At 36.5% G+C, this 22,985-nt stretch overlaps 1 protein-coding gene across 10 annotated transcripts in view; it reads right to left on the bottom strand.

The window, feature by feature from the left end:
- Window positions 1-22,985, bottom strand: part of MEF2C (myocyte enhancer factor 2C) — a 177,955-nt gene that overhangs the window by 100,576 nt on the left and 54,394 nt on the right. For 6 of the 10 annotated variants that reach the window (XM_005683422.3, XM_013965778.2, XM_018049972.1 and 3 more), the window contains one exon: window positions 1,177-1,372. In XM_005683422.3, coding sequence (XP_005683479.1) covers window positions 1,177-1,230 — 54 coding nt within the window. In that variant the 5' untranslated portion in view covers window positions 1,231-1,372. 10 annotated transcript variants of the gene reach the window in all.

Below are 22,985 nucleotides of genomic sequence, written 5' to 3'. Positions count from 1 at the left end.
AAGAATCTGCCTGTAATGCAGGAGACCCAGGTTCTATCCCTGGGTCAGGAAGATCCCCTGGAGAATGGAATGGCTATCCACTCCAGTGTTCTTGTCTGAATTCCATGGACAGAGGAGCCTGGCGGGCTGTAGTCCACGGGGTCACAAAGAGTCAGACATGACTGAGCGAATGACGAATACATTGACACTAATCACAGGGGCTCACAGAAAAGAAATGAAACTCAAAGAAGCAGTTAGACATTGGAGCTTAAATACTCTTTTTAACAAAGGAAAGATGGTTGGAGCTTCAAGGGATGATAAATCATGGGGAAGTGATTAGGAGATACATGGGAAACCAATGGAAAATAAGGGTCACTTTAGTAAAAGCTGTTTAAATGCAGCTCCATCTTGGTCATGCAGCTAGTCTTACTTCACCTAACTAAATGTGCTCTCCCCAAGTGCGAAGAAAAAGAGAGTCAAATCACAAATATTCATAATATACAAGTCTTTGCTGAATAGAGCATAAAGTCTTTACCATAGATTAATTGTATCATAAAGGTATCACTGGAGTTCTAAAAGCAAATTATAACATCAGGTGCCTCTAGGTTTATAAAACTCAAGGGTTTAAAGGAAATGGTATGGATTAACTGATGGTTCTTGCCTGTATGTTTGAAGGTGCTAATATTTTGTGGGGGCATCTTTGTTGTTTTTAGCACAATGTTAAATATTTTGAATGTATTTCAAAGTCTCTTTCACTGTGAACAGAATGAAAACTATTTTTATACAGGATATTTAGCCCATATTATAAACCTTTAGGTGGAGGACCACAAAAGGCCTCATTCCCACGAATCTAAGAATATCTTTATTTGGTGATGCGTGCAGTAGAGCAATATTATGCTTATTAACTCAATTATTAAGCTATTTATGTTACACAAATGCAGCTCCCATTTAAAATTAATGTTGAAGTAGAAGGTGAATAATCATGACTGTGTAAAGTATATTTTTTACCCACAGGATGATTTTTACCCTGTACATATAAGAGAATATTAGCACTTAAGCAGACCACATTTAACTCACTAAATCTTTTCTTAATGGATAAGCTCAAAATGCTTTCAATACCCTTAATGTATCTGGGAGGAAAAAATGTAATAAACGGTCCATGTAAATAATAATACCAAAAAAGTTTACCCCACTCACCTGTCTGTTACGTTCATCCATAATCCTCGTAATCTGAATCTTTTTTCTCCCCATAGTCCCCGTCTTTCTTCTCTCTCTCGTCCCTGAAATTATGTATTTTTTCCTTCCTTTTCTTTCTCTTTCCTGTTTCCTCCAAACAAATCTCCTTCTTCAGCACTTGCGCTGCTCAGTTCCCAAATTCCTGCATTCGTTCCTGCTGAACAAAAGACAGAGATCAAGCACTACTTTAATAGCAAGCCACTTTCACAAGAACTGTCACGTTCTATTTTTTTTTTAATTCTGTGGAACTAAACAAATCAAATGAACAGAAAATAAGTATTTATTAAAAGTACATGATATACCACACGCAGGAGCATATCAAGTAGAAATGGTTTGTTTTTATAATTAAAAGACTCTTATAAGTAATTTAACGTCATTTAAATGATGAAAACTATTCTTTAAAGCCCAACACTTGAAATATATCTTTTGCAAAGAGTTTCTTAGTATTTTTTTAATGAAATTAGGTGACTATTTTTACCCTTCTGTTATGAAAAATTACCTAAATCAGAGAGTTAATGAACCTTTATGTACCTGTGTATGCTAAGTAGGGCAGCTAATTCATTTCTGAAGGGAAAACAATCTCATGTTTTGACAGCAGAGGTGATAACGTCCCTCGTTATGCAAATAGGATGGACTATTATGAAAGCGCTATTTGATATATGTAAATGTCAACTAATTTAAATCTAAATCTTTTAATCTTACTTTTAAAAAGTCACTGTAATGGGAACACTGTAAAAATAATGTGGGATATTTAATCTTACATAACAAGCAGCTATCAGCTGTGAGTTCTTTTCCTTTTGAAAGTCCTTAAGCTATATTTTGAATACAAGAATCAAAAAAGATAATCATTCACAGAAAAGAAAGAAATGGTGCAAAAATTAGAGTATTATTCCATTTATGACTATAAGCTGTCAGTCCCCTATTTTTAAATATTTTAAGAAGACATATGATATCTTTTTGGGTAGTAAGATACAAAATTATATACTGGATATCTTAGGCCATGAAATAAAATGAGAGAAGTGATCATTGATAATATAAGATAAATCCAGAGAATCCAGGGTATTGCAAGTATTCTTCTTTGTTTAAATTATATCCGAAAATATTTGAGTGAAAGTGAATTGCTGTGAAATGTGGAAGTTAAAAAAAAAGGCATTCCACAAATGGCTTCTTAATTTGCAAGCAACAGCTTTAATCATTTTATCCCTTCTTCCCTCAAAGAATGCAAATACTTAACATGTTGCTCAGAGTTTCCCTGTTTATTTTAGTCGGTGTCTGACAACCGACCTGATAAATTCCCACATGTATTATGTAACATTAAGCCCATGTCCTGGCTATTTAATAGATTATTTGGCTCCAATTCAAAGTTATTGGAACAGGAATTGGAACTGTTGCACACTTGGTCTGATCACATTAGCTGTCTTTTGATTTCTTTAATTTAATTTCTAAATTCTTTATCACCTTGAATAAATTTTTTTAAAGTTTTCTGTGATTATCTAATTGCAGAAGCTATTATGATATAATTAGTTCTGGTGGATTAAGTGCTGCTTAAATACTAAGACTATCCATTCTCTTTTTCCCAATGCCTTCTATGAAACTACAGCTCAGTTCTGCCTCTGAGAATATATATATATATATATATATATATATATATATATATGTTGAGTAATTTCACGACCACACAGAGCTCATCAAAATGATTACTCCAGCAGTAATTTTGAATGTTGGAAGTAGTTCAAAGTTTTAGAGTTATATAAATAACACACATTTGGACAGACAGGAAAAAATTAGCTACAAGATACATTAAAAATTACATTAAAATACGAAAAATCCACAAAGAACAACTGCATATTCACTATTGCCAAACACTGTCCATCTATCTATTTTTAGAGTCAGTCTAAAATATCACTCAACTGGACAATTTTCCTGTGTTTCCTACCGTCTTACCTTAGAAGCAAGCAGCACGTTAGAATGGTATTTCCCATGCATGTGCAAGACCCCAAAGAGACAAGCAGGCTTCCTCGGTCACAGAAAAGCCAACCCATGAATCCACAGCAAATGCATATGGGACAATTTCCTTTCTTTCATTGAGCTGAGGCCGGTGGCACTATCGGCTTACAGGACTATGCCTGCCTAAGCGCTTATTCACTTTAAGGTGGAAGGTCAGGGTGAACAGATTAGAGAGTGGAACGAGGCGGGGAAGATGAGAACCTCTGCAGATCCTGATTTCAAAATACAAATAACCAAACGAGTAGGGAAACATCCCTGGAGAAGAGTCTCCTCGAAGGACAGAGCTCCTGATGAATCAAACTTAGGAGAGTTCTTCCATCTCACCACCCCATATTTCACAACTTTGAAACAAGGGACATTTCTTAAAAAGAGCAGAGCAAGGAATTTTTTTTTTTTTAATTCTTAAACATAATGGGACATATTCTGCCAGAAAGAAATGGTTTGTATCAATATGTATAAATATATAAAATAGCTGATTAAAAATGACATTAAATATACTTTCCTTTGTGAAATATACAAGGTAGAGAGAATGTAAGGTTAAATTTTAATAGCATTCAAATATCTTACTTCCCATAAAGATGAATATGTCTTGAAGGGTGCTGCTTTTTGAACATTTCTGAAATGCAAAATTTGATATGATTAAGTACATATGCAGGAGCAGATGTGGTGATGATGAGATTGTTTTCATGAAGTAAAATGTGCTTTGGACTATTCGGCTTAAAGACTATTTGATTATGGGTCACCATGTTTCAAAGTTGTCAGTAAAAATTCAAAGAGTTAGGAAGGTCAATAACAGCTCAGTAGCTGTTTTCCTAGCATAACTATTTTTTCAACCTGATTTTTACACAAAAATTATTCTGCAAAGTTGGTTTCAAGAATTAGTTTCTAGAAGGCCTAGAGAGGCTGAAAAAGAGATTACATAATCTCATTAATCTGAAAAATTGCTTTGTATGTATATGAAGAAAAGGATATAACCGCTAAACTACATGTAGTAGTATTCGAGTTACACTGAGAACTTTCATTATGTACAATCAACCATAAGCTTAAAATAATTCCAGCAGCCTTGCCGCTACTTCTTTCCACATAAAAGAAGAATTCTTGGAAAATGACAGAGCTACAGAGAAACAATCAGTAATTTAAAAAAAAAAAACAGTCTACCATAGTTACACTCTATACTACAGTCTTCTGCATTTTTTTTTTCTTTTTGCCAACCTAAATATAAGAAAAATAAAATCAGGCTGCTTACTAAAAAAAAGGGGAACTTCATTATGGCAGGCTTCTGTTCACTTTGAGTTTGGCATAAGCAGACAGATGAAGGCAAAGTGGTTTGAGACCCAAGGAGAGAAGGATTTCTTGTGGACAGATGCTAAAGCTCCTTCTCCCACCCGGGGCTCTCGCATTTACAAACCAGTTCCCTTGAGTGACACACACCTCCTCCCCCCTTCCCCCCTCTTTCTTGCTCTCTTCCTCTCTCCCTCCCTCCCACAAATCCCTCCCAGTAACACAGAAGAATCTTGACAGAATGGCAGGAAACACGCACAGGCTGGTCAGGGAAGGATATGATGTCAGCAACCACGAACAATAAAAGGTGTAAAGGTGCTTCCTTCCCTAAACTGTTCCAGAAGTGTAAAATGGGAACCAAAACTCTTCACTTCCTTCTCTGAGCAGAACTGTCTGAGGGTGCTGGGCTGCACGCCCCACACAGGGAGGCCTTTGAGAGGTTCAGATAAGGGCCAAGCAGAGAACTCCAGACACGGGACATTTCTGACTCCTATTTTTAAGACACCTGAGGAAGAAAAAAATCCATTTCAGCTCTAGGTTAGTATTCTGTCTGACTGCTGGAAGAAAAAAATAAGAAGACAAATAAGTTCATTTTGGTGAAGTAGGAGATACAGAGCAATAACCATTTGCCACGCCTCACCAAAATCATCTTAACACAGCTCATGCAGCCATATAACCTTAATTCACTCCCTCGAGGCACATGAAGAATTATATACAGGCGAAGAGCCAAATGGATACATTATTTATTTATTTTTTTGGTAAAAAACAGAATCATGAAAATTGTGGAAAAAAATCAGTGTTGGAAAATACACAGATTACTTCTTTGCCTCCATTTAGAAAAAAAAAAAAGATATACTGGATGGTGGTGGGGAGAGGAAAAAGATACCTAAGTTACTGAAATTTTCAAATTAAGTTTTTCAATTTTTTCAAGAGATACCTAAGTTATTTTCAATTTTCTTAACAAGAATTCAGATTAAGAATCAAAGTAACTAACAAACTTTCAGTATATAGTGAAACTATTTATTTTAATCTCATCACTATTAGGCTCGTTCTAACATGGAAATGGCAGTCTACCATAAGATTTCTGTAGGAAGAAAACCACATATCAAGTGGATCTGAGTCATCTTCAGATTTCAATCATCTTCCCACAACACTTTGATTTAGAAATTAAACATAACCTTCAGTTTTATGTTTTGATCTTAGAGTGAGACTGCCATGCCACATTAAAAGATGTGGGAAGAAATTAATTCTCTGCTGCTAAACTTATCTTTGCAAAACATGTATTTTGCTACAATAAGCACAGTGCAATCACTTAAATAAAAACAGCCTATGAATAATGATAAAACATTTAAAAATGTGATGTCAGTTTGCAATGAAGAATTCTGTTTTTCTTTTACTCACATTAGCAAATAACTTTTTCACTGACGCACATTTTAACTGACATTAGCATCTTCATAAAACGTTTTGTAATAACTCAAGGCTGAAAACCGAGCATGCTACATCATACAAGAAATTATACGGTTAAATAAATACAAGCTGGTTACTTAGCAAAGGACAAAAATGAACATAAGCCCAGTTGCTTCAAGCCTCGTATTAATAATTCAAACAATTAAATGATGCATTATTATTTTAAGTGGAAAACTTTGCTCATTATGCTGCATCTAGATACATTTAACTTTCTGCTTTATGGTGTATTTGAAAGACATATGAGGCCTTTAATTATATTCTGGTTAAAAGGAACAAGTAGAACTTTCACTTTTTTCTCTTAAGAAGTATTCTGAACTTCAAAAATGTTAGTCACTCAGTTGCATTCAACTCTCTGCAACTCCACGGACTGTAGCCTGGCAGGCTCCTCTGCCCATGGAATTCTCCAGGCAAGAATACTGGAGTGGGTAGCCATTTCCTCCTCCAGGGGATCTTCCAGATCGAGGAGCTCCCAAAGATATTATAATAATTATTAATCTTATTGTTAGTCAACTGTGTGATATCTTATGAGTTAAGGAATATTCCCTTGGTCTTCAAAGTTATTCCATTTCTAAGCTTACCATGTATTATATAGAATGCTATATTACCCTAGGTATGAATGAAAGCTGAGCTCATTCTGAAGACACATAACAAAGGCATCCTCTTAAGGATAATAAATTTACCCATTCTTCTCCACCGGCTAAGTACCATCATGCCAAACTAAAGTTACTTTTTTGATTTATTCCAAGTTAATATGATTAATTTTGAGTCATTTTCAAAACAGTAACATAATGTCACACATACAGATAATAAATAATGTCAACTGTCTTTCAGTTCCTCACACCCGCCATGCTCCTTCCTACCACCGGGCCTTTGCATATGCAATTCCTTCTGCCTGGAATGTTCCTCCCTCTCCTCTGTGCCTCCGTAACTTCTTCCCTTCCTTTCTGACTCAGTGCCCGTTTAACCTCCCAGAAAGCACTCCACACTCCTGATCACATCAAATGCTCCTATGAGGACTCAGAGTGCCGTGCCTTCCTTTGGTGCATGTCATAATAGAAATTCTGTCTGCTGACTTCCACATCTGTGGGCCAAGTCTGGCTTGCCTGACTTTTGCATCCTCAGTTTCTACCCCAGTGCCAAGCGTACAGTGGGAGCTAATAACTATTGGTTGATTAATGAATTAATTCATTAAGATTTTTATCTCTCAGGTCTTTATCACTATTTTTAATGACTACTAAGAACATTTTTCATTTATACATGAAGAAGACTGATAATCACACTTAATCTTTCATTGTATTTATATGGCATCTCATATATGGGATAAGAGATTGTGAGAAGTGGAGGCTGATTACAGACTAATAATTAAATCACTTGGAACCACTGTTTGTTCCCCCTGCCTTACAAAACTGTTGGGAAAGACTTCTTCATCTTTAGGATAGTGTAATCATTAAATGTAGTACGGTAGGTGAGGGCTAGGTCCAAAGTAGGACTGAGAACGTGGCTTACTACTTCTAAGACTGCTTCAGTTTTGAGGCAAATTGAGAGTTATGCACAATAAGGTTATCAAGTGAACCATGTAGTCTTTACTTATACCATGAAGACCTCACTTTGCAGAGATGATGATGGGCAACTTCTGAAGGTAATACCTCATTTACCCATTAGCAATAATCATTATATGAAGAAAAATTTACAGTGTTATAAAAATTAAGAAGTTTCTCATAAGTATCAGTCATGGAAGAGCTTCAGGCTGCAAAAGTGGAAATAACTAGGGAAATATATCAATTTTCCCAATGACCACGGCTGCTGAAAACTCTACATTAATGTTTCTAGTCCTACTTTAATATCTTTCCCCAAGGACAAAAGGAGATGAAATGTATGTCAGAAATATAATAAGGCTAAAAAAGAACTCATTTTGAAAACCCCTGCAATTAATTTAGTAAGTGGGCCTAACCTGCCATTATCACTGATATAAATCATTTTATTTACACAAAACTAGAATTTAAGAGACAGAAATCTTTAAACAACTGTATTTCATTATAAACAATTTAATAAACACAAGGGCAGCACAGCTTCCCCGTCATGATCATCCCTGCTATATTTTGCCTTGGACATATTTTTCACAGTGGAGCTTAAACAGTATTCTCCAATCCCATGCTAAAATAAACTCCGAATGGTCTAAAGATGTCAAAAGCCTTGTGCTATCCAACCACACCACAGTTTTTAGTCTTTCCGCATCATACTGAGTAATTAAGTCAGGGTTCCATCAAGTCTTTGATTTTCTGATTTTTCACAACAGCATGTCCACCTTGCTTTCTTCTAAAGGCCATTTAGTGATGGGGCAGGGCTCACCACCAACGCAGATCCAGCCCTGTCCTCATCACAAAGCAAGAGCTACCAAGCATCACAGAGTGTGTTCTGTTCCCCAGCTGTAACCGCTCCAAAAGCACATGCATCTGGATGTCCTGTTGCTGTTATTGAACACAGCACGTTAAGCACTGTATGACACCAATATCAGCAAAACAAAAGTGTCAGCCTTCAAAGCACACTAGGCTTGAAATGGGGGATGCGCTATTATAAATTTTCATCTTGTTATGATAAAAATCTGAATTCCTTTTGAAAACATTCAATTTTCTTAATCTTTAATACATCATATTTCATTATTAAAATGTAAATATTCAACAATTTTTTTTCCTCAAAAGCCTATGTGTATTAGACAGATTTTCACCCTTACTAATCCATTTGCATGCATGTGTGTGTTTGTGCAGAGGGAATATTTTCCCACAAAATTGTAACAAATAGAAAAAACACATTTTAGTTTTTCATAATATGTGTGTAAACAACAAGAGTGCATTTTAAGACACCTGCATAGTCCTAAGTATTATCACTAGTAAATGATCATAATACTATTAGGATTGTGATATAAATGGTTAAAAGGACATTCTAAGTAAAGGCCAAGTAATAAAATAATAATCTGTATTCAAATGTTACATTACATGGATTGAAACTTACATTCTTGAAAATGATTTGCCTCTGTTGTTATTTACTTTACCAATTTATTAAAATGTTTAAATTATTTAAAAATGACCAATTATTTAAAAATGACCTTGGAATGAGAAATACTACTGTCTTCCTGCCAATGTTTTTGTTCTACATTAAGAAGAATATGCTTGATAAATCATCTGCTATTTACATTCACTGAATGTCATCTACTTTTGTCTCTAGCTAAACTTTAGAAATGTAAAGTGTTTACACAGAAACCTTCTATGATAATTTACATAATATTCAAAATACCATAATCATATCTCAAGTCAAAATACAGATATTTGATATTACTATTATATATGGCTGAACATGGAAGCCCATGATTCATCAATTTTTCTATTTCTTTTCATCTCCTTTACAGCATCCTAATCAACCTAATTAAGGCTTTGTTCATCTGAAACCTCTGATGACAATTTGTTTAACTCTGTCCCACTGTGGTCTTCTTATAAGGAGAATTAAATCTGATCTTCTGACAGCAATCATTAAATGATCCCAACTGGCCCCAATTAAGCCACATGGCTCAGGGGCTTCCATACAGTCAAGTGTCAAGTTCCCTGTTTCATTTACACATCATTCTTTACCTTGGTTTATTTTCTTAAAGCCAATTAACTATATGTGTCTTATCAAGTGGAACTACAATAAATTTCCTGTGTCCACTAGCTCAAGACAGGGCACCTCTTGACTCCAGAGTCACACTGAAACATCATGCGTGACTCCAACATCACGTGTGACTCCTGAAGACTTTCTCTCTAGCCGTAGTGCTATTAATGAAAAAAAAAACAAAACTATATTTATTTACTCAGGATGAAATTGATGCATGTGTACCTTCTCAAGGTAATGCGCATGTTTAAATGGTTCTGGTGAACATAAATCAATAGTAATTTTTCATTTGGCTTATTTACAAGGCTGTTTTAATAGAGTAGTACCTGCGTTTAGTTAAGTTTAATATTCCTTTAAAAAAAAATTTGAAATGATCTCTTTAAGACCCTCTAAAACAGCAGTACCAAAGTAAGACTTCTGAAGTTAACCTTTCTTACCCTTAATTTCTGCTCTAATTTTTCCACATATGCTCAAATCCAAGTTCTGTAATGATGTTCCCAGGCCTTCCTACGTGTGCAGGTAGCCTCAGGATTTAGAGCTCATTGACTGTGTGTTACTCCTGGGAAACGGCTGATTAAAAACAGCCTCTTGAGGAGTAGCTCCTATTCACATCTGGCTCATCTTATTCTAAACTCTAATACCTATGTGGAAATTTGACCCCAAGCTTTGGCTTTGGAGAACCTCAGTTTACAGACCCTTTACCTTAGGTGGCAAGGCAGAAACATAGAGAAATTAATCCCAGTATGACTGGTGTTTGACACAGTTTCTGAAGGCCTTAATATTGACCTGACTACTTTCCTCTGAATATAAACAAATGCACTATATTTTTATATCTAGTCTAACAATAGCTATCAGTGATCATCTGCTGGTTTCTGATGCAGGCTGTCACAGTTCTCAGAGTAGATGGATTAGAACATATCTGCTCATCCTAATCATATATAAAAACTGACATTAGGACAGACGACTGGAATGGATGTTATGCATCTCATAGGACATTAACCTTGATGGAACATGTAATTCTTTTTATCACTGACCAACAGATGTGACTACAAAGAAAAAGGAAAATACAATGGAATCTTTAGCATACTGATGTTTGGCAACACCTAGAAAGAAACAAAAAAGCATGTGCATTTTCTTTATGATAGTTAAATATACACTTGGTCAGCTACTCAATAAGTCACTGTTCTTTTCCTCAAAAGAGCAAAATTCAAAATATACATTACAAAACGCTGACGAATTAGAAAACACTTACCAGCCTCACAACTGACTGACTCTTCTACAAAATGTCTAACAAATGTATTAAAATGTTAGTAAAGCAAAACAGACGCTGGGTGCTGTATTATGAAATATTTCTCACTGTATTATAGTAATCTCCAATAAGATTTGATGTTAATTTTAGAGCATGCTTCTGCTAAAAAGGGCAAACCCTGCAACAGATTTAGTACAAAGAAGCTGAAAATATCCTGTGGAAAAAAAAATCTGTAGCAAAATCAGCCAGCCCAAATCCTGCCATTACTCAGCACTGCAGTGACGTGCGGATGTTTGTAGTGGTTTGAGGAGCTAGCAGGGGTGGAAACTCTACATACTCGACTCCAACATGATTGCAATTGAACCTCATCAAAGTAAGAGCTCATAATTTGTCACAGAAAACAGCCAATTAACATATGTTAGAAAAAGGCTTCATAAAGATAATATATGATTAAAGCCCCAGTGCAGCTGTTGAAAATCAAAAGTATGCATTTAAAAAAGAAATCCCAGCCTGAGCTTCCGTATGGTTAAACTGATAATGGCTACTATGATTTTTTTTTTTTTAAGTTGAAAAATATAATTACAGTGCTTCTCCTAAGTTTGGGGTTATGGCAAGGGAGAACTGGGTAGTGCAGCCCTATTTACTATGCCTTACTTAGTTCTATAAATAGTTGAAGCTCTTGCCAAAACTCTGTAGTTACTTTGTTATAGTGCTATTTTAAACACAGACCTTCATTGTGAGCTAAATGGCCTTCAGGATGCACTTTGTAGTTGGAGCATTCCTCTCAAAACTATATCCTCCCTTTATCTGTGTAAAACTCCAGGACAAGAGGACTCTACATGACTGCCCTGCTGACTACAAAACACACCAGGGCTGTGTAACACACAAGTTTTAATACTTCGGAACTTTTGTCAGGGCTGGTGGTCAGGAAGGGTGACAGTTAAATGTCAGAAATGAGATTAAGGTGCACGAAGGCAGTGCAGATCCTTTTCCGGGACACGAGGCAGGCGATCTGAACCAGCTTTGGAGCAGATGAACTATATGAAATTATATGTGGTGTGTGCGCACCATAGAATTTAAACTAAACTCTAGCTTGGACCACACGGCCAATCAAATCCCGGCTAAGCTAATGTCATCGGAGGCCGTGAGCCAAAATCATGCTGTTTAATATTACACATATCAATGAAAAAAGTCTGATCAACAGTCACGGAGATATAAATACGTCAAGCATTATACTTGGTGCCAGAGACGCCAGGGTGAACCAAACAAAGGTTCCGGTCATCACGAAACTGAGACTTTAAGGGAGACAGGGGACTTGTATAATGATTGCAGACAGAAAAATGATACAGAGAAACCACCACAGCCGAGCAGGCTAGGCAAGGGGTGACGACATAGGAAAGGGGCCCAGGTGGTTAGTGCTGTCAGGGAAGGGTTATTTGAAAAGATGACATCCAAGGCGAGCTGTAAACAACGGATGGAGCAAGGCAGTATTTGGGGGGGTGAACATTCCGGCACCCCACCCATCACTGGTGGTACAAATTTGGCCAGTTCACAGTTTCATAAACCTCAGCTGCCTCAGCTAGAGAATGGGAATAATAACGCATATATTCTATGAGGAGGTTATGAGGCTCAGGGAAAATAATAGATTCACATTCATTTGCAAAAATTCAGTTAGATGCAATTCAGTTTCTTGACTACTCTGTGTAAACTTGTTTTCTTCACTTTAACATGATTTAACTTTATGGAAATTATAAATACTTTGAAACAGGGAGAATACAGTATAATGCAAAACATTTCTAAGTTTATATTAGTTGAATCTAACAGTGTATCTTCCCTTGAGATGTGGCTGTTTCATTTAAGTAATTAATGCCCATTGGTTGAAATATCAATAAGTCTTGGGGATATAAGTTCACTTTGCATTGCTAAACATAGATAATACCATGGGCAGTCTGACAAATACAACACAAAATTTCTGCAAATATAAAATAAGAATTATATTTTTTAAACTGTATTTTTAAAACTCTTTTAGAAATAAACAATTTTACAACATTACTAATGTAACTGAATCACTATTTTAGGTTGACTTATTTCCTCTCTCATAGGGCCCAACTCCTAAGCAATCAGCACAGTTTTGATTAAGATCTGAGATAATGCCAGTGTCTCACTGTATGGGAAATATTCACACATCTTTGGACACAAGCATCCAATGAGAGTAAGCTAGGTAGCCTCAAGCCAAAGAGATTAATTTCCTACTTAGAAGGAATAGACAAACTGAACCATCTAAAACTTTTTAAAGCATTTTTAAGAGGAAAAATACAAAATTTAAGGATTGCAAATTTTAATAAATAGGAAATTAGAGTGAAGGACAATAGACACTTTGATTTTAAAAGTTGTAAAATATAAATGTCCATCAAAAGAGTATAGAATTTTAAGTAAGGGGAAGGGTCAAAATTTCCTATTCAAGGAAACTTTATTTAAGGAAAAGTGGACATACATTTTAAATTCTCTCTCCTCTGTCATTTTTTTGGGGGGGGAGTGGTATAAATTTGATCCTTTATTCCATCATTTTGCTCTTATGTCCTGTTTGGTGAACATAATTTATGCTAAAGTTGTATAATTTACCAAGAAGCCTAAATGAACACTCATCTGTTTTCATACTGATCAAATACCCTGAAAATCTGGAAGTTTTTTTTTTAAGTCAAGCTGCTTTTTTTCTTTCCTAAATGAATCACAGTATAGACAGTTTTTTTTTTTAAATAAAAACTAGCACAGCGTCTTCTTTTATGCCCGGTGCCAACCAATACTTCACGTTGCACACTCATGTCCCTCCCCATCTTGTCCAGTGATCTGTGGAGGATGCTTCTCTCCCTTCAAAACTCGAGTCATAACTGCACACAAAGCAGGCACATAAATACGAATTTCTTCCCTCTGTGTGCCCCACTTGATTTTTCATTTCATCGCCTCTCTTTATCTCTCTTTCTACATGCTTAGAACTGAGGGGATATGGAAAGTGAAACTGTCAAAGAGCTAGGAATAGAGGTGTTTTCAGACGAACAGAATGTTTCCTCCCTAAGATGCAGGCAGGACAGGCAAGCAAGCTGCACAGGGCGGGGGGCCGCCAGCCAGGGAGAGCGGAGTCGGGTCCCAGGCCCAAGGCCTGGCGGGTGGCTCCTTATCTCAGCACGTCTACACATTCCGTCCCAGGCTCTTCTCAAGGAAAGCCCATGTCATCCTTGGCAGATAATACTACATGGAAAGTATTACAATACTTCCCCTGTAACAGACCATGCTATGACACATGAGAAGTTACTGACACAGGCAGCTTTTCATCCCGATTCTCTAAACCTTAGGGTCTGTTACGAAAAGCACCCAAGGGTGGAAGCAAGCTCATGACTCTCCTTAGTAATCCCAAAGTGGATTCCAAAGATCACTGGTTTCTGAGGATGCCAACAAGTGATTCCCCACCCTACAGCGCACCCCCCCCCCCGCCCCGCCACAGTAAGTTAGAAGATGAAAAAAATCAGGAAAATAGATTTCTCTGCTACAGGACTTTTCATATTCTTTACTGTGTGTGACATCAGAATCTGGAGTATTCCCAAATTTATCAGGAATATCCCTTGGGAAATAACTAGCTTTAAAGAAAGGAACAGGCTTCTTTCCTGTGACTGCTGAACACAAATGCTCTAAAACAACACTTCGCTCGGTGACTGGCTCAAAGAAAAACCTAACAGTACTGCTGAATAACAGCTGATAGGAACAAACTATTCTTTTAGCTCGACAAAGGAACAGAAACGTAACATCAGGTACAGAAAACTTTTCTAAAGTAAAAATATTAATAAAATATTTGGTAATTAGTGTAACTTGTGTCCAAAGGCCAAAGCACTGAAAGGCAGTAAAGTGCATTGTGCTGCTGCTGCTGCTAAGTCGCTTCAGTCGTGTCCAACTCTGTGCGACCCCATAGACGGCAGCCCACCAGGCTCCCCCATCCCTGGGATTCCCCAGGCAAGAACACTGGAGTGGGTTGCCATTTCCTTCTCCAATGCATGAAAGTGAAAAGTGAAAGTGAGGTCGCTCAGTCGTGTCCGACTCTTTGCGACCCCATGGACTATAGCCTACCAGGCTTTTCCATCCATGGGATTTTCCAGGCAAGAGTACTGAAGTGGGATGCCATCGCCTTCTCCAAAGTGCATTGTGAAGAAAGCTCTATTTGGAATTGGACTCTAATGTGGGTTCTGTTACCCACGAGTTGCAGGTCTTTGGGTTGGTCAACTCTGTTGAGTCTCGTTTTCCTTATATATATAAAGGGAGCTGGGTTCAGTTTCTAAAGCCCCCTGTGCAGTTAAATGGTATAAATTCAATAAAGTTGTAAGACAAAATGAAGTCAGAATGCTTTAGAGAAACAATTAAGCTGACAAAAATGTTTAGTTGCCTGGTAAATATAATTGCTTTTTCAAATTTTTTTTTTTTTTGCCTTGAAAAGTTGGTTCACCTCAGTCTTAAGCAAAATAAGCAGTTAAGATCAAGGTTACATTATGTACTTTGGACTGCTAACTATATTTAGAAATTTACTAAATGTAAGTTATAAAATATCATGGCACTAAAAACATTACATCTATTGACTCTAACCCTCACAGCAGCCTATGAGGCAGGAACTATTACCATGTCCCTTTGACAGGAAAGAAAAAAAAAAAAAAGAAGATGACTGGAGGAGAGACAAGTTAAATTACTTGCCCAGGGTCACAGAGCTGGTGTTAGAGCTATAATTTGAATGCCTGCAAACCTAGTCCTAGACTTAGTAACTGAACCACACCCTCTGCTACTCCTCTACGATGCAAGGTAATATTCAAAAAGAGTACCTTAAATTTAAAACTATACACAGAAAACAAGATGTTTAGAGGGATTTAGTGGAATCTAAGAAATACTTTTAAACTCAGTGTTCTTTAACGTTATCTAACATTTTCTTACCCTTGATGGCAAAAAGAGACTTTACTTCACTGTGCTCCCAGGGGAACAGAGCGAAACTTGAGCTAGATACTTTCCATTAAAATGTCAGTATTTACTGGGTGATCAGCACCAACGGTTTTCTCCCCCTTCCTTTCCACAAATGAATGTGGTGGCTCATAAGAGAAAGCAGGTGAGTGTGTGTGAATCAGCATATATTCATCTTGACTCCTGGTAAAAACCATCAAAACAGGTGTCTTCCTGAAGATGGGTCAGGGGATCAACCTCGTTTATGGTAAGATGAGAATTGCGGAGAAGTATTACAGACATCTTATCGCCAGGCTTGGGGTACTCATCTTGCAGTCCTTCAAAGTATCTCGAGTAGGTTTCTAACCTGGATCTAACTAAGCCTGGCAAAACCCTGTCATTATCTTTTCCCCACCCTCTTTCTATTCCTCCTCTTTCTCTTCCTTCTTCTCCTTCGTCTCCTCCAATTATGGTCTACTACAATATCCCTCTATAGGCAGAAGAGTCTCCACTGTAGGATTTTATACATTTACCTACTGATTTAGAATTCTTTGTGTTGGAGACCTCTGGATATAACTGCAATGCAAACTCTTGGAATATATTCTTTTTAGAAGTAATTTTATGGCTATCAAGTTTATAAGACACACACCTAATACACAAATTAACTGCACAAAAACAGTTGACAGTATTGGCAATCTATTTAAGAGAGCTGGAAGAAAACTCACACACCAGTGTGTTACACAAGTTCACATTGTTTTTCCCCTCGAAGTATCACATAGCTTGTTCTATCAGAGCTACAGTGCATGACAGCACACGCCGATGTGGTAAGTTTGATATTTTGGGCAGGTATCAGCCTTTTCTCCTACTTTCATAGGGAGAAATCTGCGGTATAGATAAAGGCACGTAGGTCTTCATTTATGTACTTACACACGTTTACTGTGCCAGCTGATGAGCACCGTGGGTCAGAGCCACTCCAAAACTCCTCAAGCGTTATATCCAAGTCTGAATTCAATTTAAGATGCTGGGCAGGTGACTGTAAAGTGAAAGCTCAAAATGGCTACCCATGTATCCCAGGCGCTTTGAGAGAGCTTGTGGTAAACAGGAAACCTCTGAGATTTCTAACTTAGCAAGAAAGGACCTGTTGGCAAATACTGCCTTTCACAGTGAAGACACCTCTGGAACAAGTTTTACGTTGGTGTCACTCATGCCTGTGGGTGGATCCAATACTAAGAGATTTGAGAAGTGGTGGGGGAGCACACTGGTCATCAAGAAAGTAATGAACAGACCAAGTCAATATCTGGGCACATTCCTCAGGATTCCAACATTCAAAGTTATAGATAAGTGTCCATCTGTTATAGCTTAATGAGCTGGAAAACAAAGAAAAATGGCACAGTCTCTCCCCAGTTCCTTTGACAAAATATAGTTAAGATGAGTATTTAATTAACTGCTTCTCTAAATTTAATATGGAGAATTTCAGGATGGGCTTGGACATTTCACTTGCCTTAAAATGCCTCTTTATGAGACAGATAAATTTTGCTACGTAACAAAAGAGCAAAAAATGTCTTTTTTGGGGGGGGTATAAACACATATCTACATTTCCATTCAGCCAAGGTAAGAGCAGAAATGCCGGCTATTAATAGCGGCAGAGGCCATGCAAGGTCATATCACTTTTCCCTCCTTCAGATAATACTATACCCAAATTATTTCATAAAGATTCCACCTCTCCTATTTTTAAGGCCTTCCGGAAAAAGGAGCAACATAACCTTCCTCAGTAACCTATTTTGATACCTCACAACTCTCACTCTCAGGAAATTCTTACTTATAGCTAATCCCTCACGGAATACTTTATGTCCAGGCCTGTTCTGCCTCTGTACAGAGAACGGCACTGGATGGTCACATCTCTGTGTCATGGGCTTTAAGCCTGCGGACTGAATTACACCTATTTCTGCTGTTCTTTTTCACCCAGCCTTGTGGCTCTTCATTTCAAGTCATACCTTAGTTCTGGAGTCCAAAAATACACAGAGTACTAAAAAAAGGCTCTTGTATACTCCTATCAGATACATATTTTTAATTATCCACACACTGCATGAGTTTTAAAGTAAATGTTTACCTTCTCATTTATTCCAATTTTGCATTTTTTCCCTTGCCAAATTTGCTTCCAGCCAACTCTTCCACATTTTACATTTAAAGAATTTATTTTCTTTCTCCTGGTATTCATGATTTCTGACCACTTCTCCAGTTTTACCAAGGTCATGCTGAGTTCTGATCTCATCTTTCAAGAATCAGACCTCAAAAAGTCTCTTTACACAAGACTCTATAAATTAAAGGAACAATTTATTTATTTCACTATTCCTTTAGCTACCATTCAAATCTGTGTGGTTTTGAGAATATTTTCTCAATTTAAGGACAAGGATGTCATACAGAACAAAATCAAAAGCCTTGGAGTGTTGAGATTATACCTATCCTTCTTCACACTCAGACAGTTAAACTATACTGACATGACCAGTTTTAATACTGACACCCAGGGTGTTACAGGATATATAACAAATGTGTAACAAATCATTGCAATGTTTTTCCTTGTATATTTTTAAGTCTGCAAAGAGAGTAAAGATGGTTCTCTGGTTCATCCGTTTTTTTTAATGTCATCACTGTAATGGTTATCTTCTAGTCTTTATTTAAAAATCCTTAAGAATAGTAGCTTGTGGCCCTGCAATGGCATTATGTTACAAGAATTCCTGCTACTAAGATTATTTTAGGCTTTAGTGAGACTTGCCCAGTAGTTCCATGAAATTTGCTTTGTTACTTTATATCACTTGATTGCTTAGGTCCTAAGTACATGTTACATTTCACATATGTGGCTAAAAGCATGAAGTCATTTTACTGCTTAATAAAGGAAAAAATAAAGCAAAGAAACATTTACTTCATTCCTTCATTCAACTTTTTTTTTTTTTTTTTTTGCAGTAACTACTATGTTCCAAGCACTATTCTAAGAGATCTATCAAGGGGTAAAACGGAGAAAAATTCATGCCTTCATGGAACTTAAAATATTCCTGATATTATCTATATTTACTTCCCCCTCCACATGAAATATGGCCTTTTTATCCTTTGTTGTTGTTTTTGGTTATAGTAAATAAATTTGTAAATATCATATCTTAATTTTGACTCCCCTTACTAAAGTTTAAGCTTTCACTATTTCTTAGAACTTTCACTTTCATATTATAAAAAATTTTTTTTCTCATAATACTTCTTTATTCCCATTCCTCATAAGGTTTTTCTTTAGCCGACCAGACATTCTTCTCCCTTTTTAAATGTTTGTGATACAAGATGAAATAGTCTTTGACTACTTGGCAATCCTCTATCCTATATACTAAATTTTCTAAAAATACCTTTTAAACAGTTCCATGTCCTCTGAAGATCTGTTTCATTAAATTCATCTTTATTGTTAATTTCTTTAGCTCTTTAATTCCTGCTTATGACTAGACTTTAAATTAGTATGAATCTTTGGTCAATCAGCCAAGTTAATGAATAATATTGTCTTTGCTTTACTGAAAGAGAAATAAATTCTAAAACATTAAGAAAGCCAACTAATTTTCATATTTCCTGATTATACGTCTGGTTAAGGTTTGACTGGAATATTTAGATATTTCTATTATACTAGGAGAGTCTCTTGGACTGAAAGATCAAACCAGTCAATTCTAAAGGAAATCAACCCTGATTTCATTGGAACAACTGATGCTGAAGCTCCAATACTTTGGCCATTGGATACGAAGGGCCGACTCATTGGAAAAGACCCTGATGCTGAAAAGACTGAAGGCAGGAGAAGGGGACGACAGAATATGAGATGGTTGGATGGCATAACCGAGTTTGAGCCAACTCCAAGAGATGGTAAAGGACAGGGAAGATCCTCACTGGCGTGCTGCAGTCCATGGGCTTGCAGAGTCGAGCATGACTAAGCGACTCAACAACAAATCATACTAGGATGATAAGTGACTCCCTACTGTATAATGAAAGACAGTAGATTAGAAATGAAGTACAACTACAGGCATCAATTGTATGGAAAAAATAAAAGATACACAGTAAGAAAAATTCTTCCCTGAGAGTTCATGGATACAGTTCAGTTCAGTTCAGTCGCTCAGTCGTATCCAACTCTTAGCGAGCAGTACACCAGGCTTCCTTGTCCGTCACCAACTCCCGGAGCTTACTCTAACTCGCGCCCATCGAGTTGGTGATGCCATCCAAACATCTCATCCTCTGTCATACCCTTCTCCTCCCGCCTTCAATCATCCCAGCATCAGGGTCTTTCCCAGTGAGTCGCTTCTTCGCTTCAGGCGGCCAAAGTATTGGAGCTTCAGCATTAGTCCTTCCAAAGAATATTCAGGATTGATTTCCTTCAGAATGGACTGGTTAGATGTCCTTGTTGCCCAAGGGACTCTCAAGAGTCTTCTCCAACACCACAGTTTAAAAGCATCAATTCTTCAGTGCTCAGCTTTCATTATGGTCCAACTCTCACATCCATACATGACTACTGGAAAAACCAAAGCTTTAACTAGATGGACCTTTGTTGGCAAAGTAATGTCTCTGCTTTTTAATATGCTGTCTGGGTGGGTCATAACTTTTCTTCTATGGATACAGTATCAACAATCAAAATAACAGTAAATAAAGAAGTGGGAGATCCTATGAAGATTCTTTGTCAAAATTTTATTTTTCATTAAGTATGTTGAAAAGATTCTCAGGAAAACAGTCAGATAAGGGAGCACACATCTCTTCTGTGTGGCTAGATGTATGCCAATTCGCCAGCTTCATAGGTAAATTTTCCACATATTTATGAGCCTAAATAATAACAGTTTTTAAAAGATGTTAATCTATATTCGGTTTTCAAAGGCTTTTGAAGGAAAGAAACTCTTCTTTGCTAGAAGCCTTGAAATTAGGATGGACACCATCCTATATATTTTTTTCTTAAGTTAAACAAAGTGTTAATGCAAACACTCCATAGGGTAGCCTCCCCACTCTGAACTGGAGAGGGTACCTGATGCTCATCACAGCCATCTACCCACAGAAACTTCTGCCTCTCCTCCAATTCTGTTCTAGAAGGAGGAGAGTGTGCAGTACGATACAGAGACGGGCACATCACTGATTGATAGACAGCTGGCAGATAAACAGACTGAGTTACTCTGAAAGATCCTAATACCCGGCGTGGTGTTGCCTTGTCTCTTGTAACACGTTCCCTAATTCACTTTTTTTTAAATGCAAGGCCTTTGCAAAATGTCTCTTTAGATTTCTTCTGTGTTTTGTTTCTTTTTTTTAAATCACGTCATAAAAAGCATTTCTATTTAGGTCTGTTTTTCCATTAGCCATTTGCCTTTCCCTAAAACTTTAACATGCCAACTCAATGGACATGAGTTTGAGTAAACTCCCAGAGTTGGTGATGGACAGGGAGGCCTGGCGTTCTGTAGTCCATGGGGTCACAAAGAGTCGGACATGACTGAGCGACTGAACTGAACTGAAAACTTTAACTGTATTCTATGCTTAAATTACCCAAACACAGACACGTTCCATCACTTAAAATATTTTCAAATATTTTGTGTGTGTATGTGCTATTTAAGTTTTATTTTAAAAAATCAATGGTAAAACAATAAATTGTGGGAATTAAGTTTTAAAAAACCCCAAATCTGTCTCTAAAATTCTATTGAGACTGTGCAAAAGTCAGACAGACCAATTACTAAGTAGACAATGTATGCTACACAATCACATTTAAATTAAGTTTTTAATATTTCTGAAATTCAATTTTTGTATTTCATCCCATTTTTCCTAATACAAAGTTTCTCTACAAGAAAGTGAGAGGCACTGTCTGGATGATACACACGTCTCTTTCATTTTTAATGAAAGATTTTATGATCTATTGAAACTAGTATCTATGGTTTTCTTTAATCCAGAACATTATCATGTTAGGAGATTCTATTTCAGATTGGAAACATGGAAGGAAAATAAAGATCTAAACAGTAAAATTTGAAGCTTTAGCAACAGAATTTTAATTAGGGTTTGACAGTTTATTCCTGTGAAACAATTTTTAATCATGCTAATAATGGTGATAGTTCATTGAATGAACATGTTCCAGGAATATTATTTCTATTATTTCAACTGAACCTTATACTGGATAAGTGTATACTATCATGATTATGCTTCATATTACATTTCTGATTCAGAAAAAAAATCAAGGCACTGGAAAAATATAAAACCTGCCCAACTTTACCCCATAAGTAAGTAGCAAAACTGGGTTAAGGTAAGAGAGCCTAACTCGAGATTCCAAGCTTGTATTCCTCTACCATATACCTCATGTGTTAGGCGGCCTTACAAAACTCTAATGAAATATCTTAATCATCTAGTTTTAAAATTTTATATATGAAGGGCCAAAATCAGTTGACAGTAAAATAAATAAAATCCAGTATATTCATGATCTGAGCTTTTATCTAAAAACAAACCTCAAAATTTGATTCCCCCAGAATAGAGAAGGGTGTTTCATTTTCTCTTTGACTTTGCCACGTCATCCTTTGAAACTAGATTAACATACTTGTACCTTAAATATAATACACCAAAAATACTAAGTAACTTTAACTTTTTTACTGCTTGAAATGATGCTTCTTTTTTCTTTGAACTTAATGTACTTCTATTGCAGTATTTCAGGAACAACTCTTTTCCCCCATGGTTAAGATTTTAAATAATGTTATAATGCCAGCAACTGTTTACTTATAAATTATAGCCAGAGATAAGATACCTCTAATTTTCCATTTGGTGGATTCCTGGGTAACATAAGCATAATAAGGAATTCTGATTATATAGATCAACTTGACAGGAAATTGGAAATAGGTGCTAAAGGTTAAATTTACAGGTGCACTGATGAGAAATGCAGGATACTGTAATCTATTGAACATGCCTTCCCTAATAAATTTCCAAGTCCTTCTTATCAAATGATTCTTAACGGTTCTCTGTTTGAAAATAATTTACCTTTTGCACTATAAATGCCTCATTGATTGAAAACAGCTTTCTAATGCTGTACATGTATGTGAAACTCAAAAATAAAATGACCAATGCATTTGCTTTAATTCCAGAAATTAACTAATTTCCTTTCAAAAGTTAAACTAGAATCAAAATTATGAAT

Source organism: Capra hircus, chromosome 7 (genome assembly GCF_001704415.2).
Source record: "Capra hircus breed San Clemente chromosome 7, ASM170441v1, whole genome shotgun sequence".
Classification (NCBI taxonomy): domain Eukaryota; kingdom Metazoa; phylum Chordata; class Mammalia; order Artiodactyla; family Bovidae; genus Capra; species Capra hircus.
The sequence above is the reverse complement of the archived record's forward strand: the minus strand, read 5'-3'. Positions and strand labels throughout refer to the sequence as shown.